The sequence below is a fragment of the Pteropus vampyrus genome, unplaced genomic scaffold (assembly GCF_000151845.1).
Source record: "Pteropus vampyrus isolate Shadow unplaced genomic scaffold, Pvam_2.0 Scaffold111, whole genome shotgun sequence".
Taxonomy (NCBI): Eukaryota; Metazoa; Chordata; class Mammalia; order Chiroptera; family Pteropodidae; genus Pteropus; species Pteropus vampyrus.
In genome coordinates, this window is record NW_011888892.1 from 2,112,275 (window position 1) to 2,114,586 (window position 2,312).

At 60.2% G+C, this 2,312-nt stretch overlaps 1 protein-coding gene across 1 annotated transcript in view; it reads right to left on the minus strand.

The window, feature by feature from the left end:
• Positions 1 to 1,236: 1,236 nt before the first annotated feature.
• The window catches only part of UROS (uroporphyrinogen III synthase), a 19,902-nt gene continuing 18,826 nt past the window's right edge, over positions 1,237 to 2,312 (minus strand). Inside the window, exon 9 of the mRNA XM_023533769.1 lies at positions 1,237 to 1,877. Coding sequence (XP_023389537.1) covers positions 1,723 to 1,877 — 155 coding nt within the window. The 3' untranslated portion in view covers positions 1,237 to 1,722. The remainder of the gene's footprint in view (positions 1,878 to 2,312) is intronic.

A 2,312-nucleotide genomic window follows, 5' to 3' on the forward strand; every position in this document is an offset into this window, starting at 1 on the left:
CCCGCCTGTCACAGACTGACCCCTATCTTTAACGGAACCTGCCTTGCCTCACTTTGAACCCCGGCCGCATCCTCTCCAAAAGGTCACTTCAGGTTGCCATGGGGATGGCAGAAGACACACGTAGACATTTAGGAAACCCTTGTCCCTTGTCCCGTCCCACCCGCAACGGCGGCCGCACCAAACCTCCTTCCCCCAGCCCCCCGGGGGTGCTGTCCCCCCTCCTCTTTCCACCGACCCCTTCTTCTGAAGCCCAGGCCATCCTTTCTCACGTGGTCGCCCCCACCTGCACCTGGCTGGGTTTCTCCTCCTTCATAACTCAGCACCTGTCTTGCGTCTGCGGCTTCTCAAATGTGCCAGGGGTCATGCTGGAGTATGTCAGTGATCACACCCCGGCCTGAGGGACCCAGTTTGTGCCATGCAGTGGTTTTCAAACGTGCTCGCACATGGGACTCACCAGGGCTGCTAAAAACTCCTGTTGTGAGGGCTTCACCCCAGAAACCAGCTGAGCAGAATGGGGTGGAGCCCGAGTGACTTCCTTTTCAGAAGCACGTGACGGGGTTCCGATGTGTAGACGGGATGCCCGATTCCTGGTCTCGTCCATTTCCCTTTGATGTTACAGAGAAGAACATGTGACACGGTGCTTTCCACATCGTTTCCTCAGTCCTCTGGGACAAGCGGTCACCCCAGAAGTCCCCCGGGCACGTCTGCATCAGGCTCGAGCTCACACCTGCACTTCTCCCCAGCGGACCAGGCTGGCCCTTCTGTGCACTCTTGTCCCCAGATGCCCCCGTTAGATTTCCAACCAGTCTGCTGCTCACCCCAGCTGGACCACAAGCCCAGACGAGCAGCGCTGTGGTTCCCCCACGCACTCTGTGCCTGGTAGCCCACCACTTCCGGCTCAGCAAGCCCTGGGCAAGTCACTTAGCCTCTTGAGGCTCCATTTCTTCTCCAGAGAAATGGGAGTAATAGCGCCATCTGCCCTCAGAGGATGGACATCAGAGGGGCCAAGGCCTGAGCACAGAGCTGTGGCCCATAGGTGCTGCTCGACAGAAGATGCTTCCCCACACCCACCTTCCAAGGGACGACAGGCTGCACTCAGCCCAGCTCCACTTCCAGGCCGAGGTTTAAAAAGCGGAAATAAAGTTTGGGGGCCGTTTCATAGCCTCTCCGCAGGGCACTGCCAACGCCGACGCCCTCCCCAGCCTCTCAGGCCCTGACTAAATGCCGACACCTGCATTTATACTTCCGAAGCAAAGAGTTTCTGTATTTGACTTACAACTGTCCACAGTTCACAAAGCAGGACCTTCGAGATCCCTTTTAAGAATGAATAAGACTAATTCACATGCAGCAAATTTCAGCATTTACGCCGGGTGTGTTGATTATCAGAACGTGGGCACATCTGTTTCCTCCCCAAACAGCTGTGCACGGGAAACGATGCACGGCCAGTAATGTCCACAGAATGCACAGGTGTCCGGTGTGGTTTGAACTCCCGCCCCCTGCTGCAGGGGGACGTGCTCTCCTGCAGGGCCTGGGAGCCGGCATGCGCAGGGCGAGGGTCCGAGGAGCCTCCAGGAGGGAGGTGATGCGCATGCGGGCCTGATGCCAACCCAGGCCCCATCTTGACTGCTGGGGTCCAGGTGGCTCCACTCAGGCGCCGCCCCACACACCCTGGAGGCAGCAGCCCGGTACCCTTCACTCGCGGGGGGCTGCCAGGCGGCCGAGTCAGTAGCGCTGGGGCTGAAGCGCCGTCCTGATGCTGGCGGCCAGGGCGTGCGGCGTGGGACTCTCTGCGGTGCAGCTCACGGGCAGACCCTGTGCGGCCAGGGCACGAGCTGTGGTTGGGCCGATGGCTGCGAACTGCAAGGGGAGAGGAAGGCCTCAGTGGGTGCTGGGGGATACAGGAGGGTGATGTGTGTGGGGCCTGTCGGACACCCTGTCTGCAGGACACCGCTCCCCGTGCGAGAGCTTCTAGACGCGACGATAATTCCTGACTGGCACCGGCGTCATGGCCTGGAGGCTCACACAGGGCCTCGCCGCCAGCCCGATGCCTGCCTCTCGGGTTAGGGCGAGGAACCGAGGCCCAGAATTGGGGCCTGCCACCTTGGCTGCATTCTTGGAAGCCTTAGCTGTGACAGTTCTGCTTTGTGTCTCGGGGCCCTGGGTGAGGTCGGATGTTATGTAGAAGAAGGTGGCAGGGTGGTGGCTAGAGCCCCCGGGAAAGCAGAGCAGTCAAGCCCAAGGCCAGAGGGTAGGGACACACTTCTCTGAGCTGAGCGTTCCATCTGCGAGCCTGAGAAACAGTCCCCCTTCCC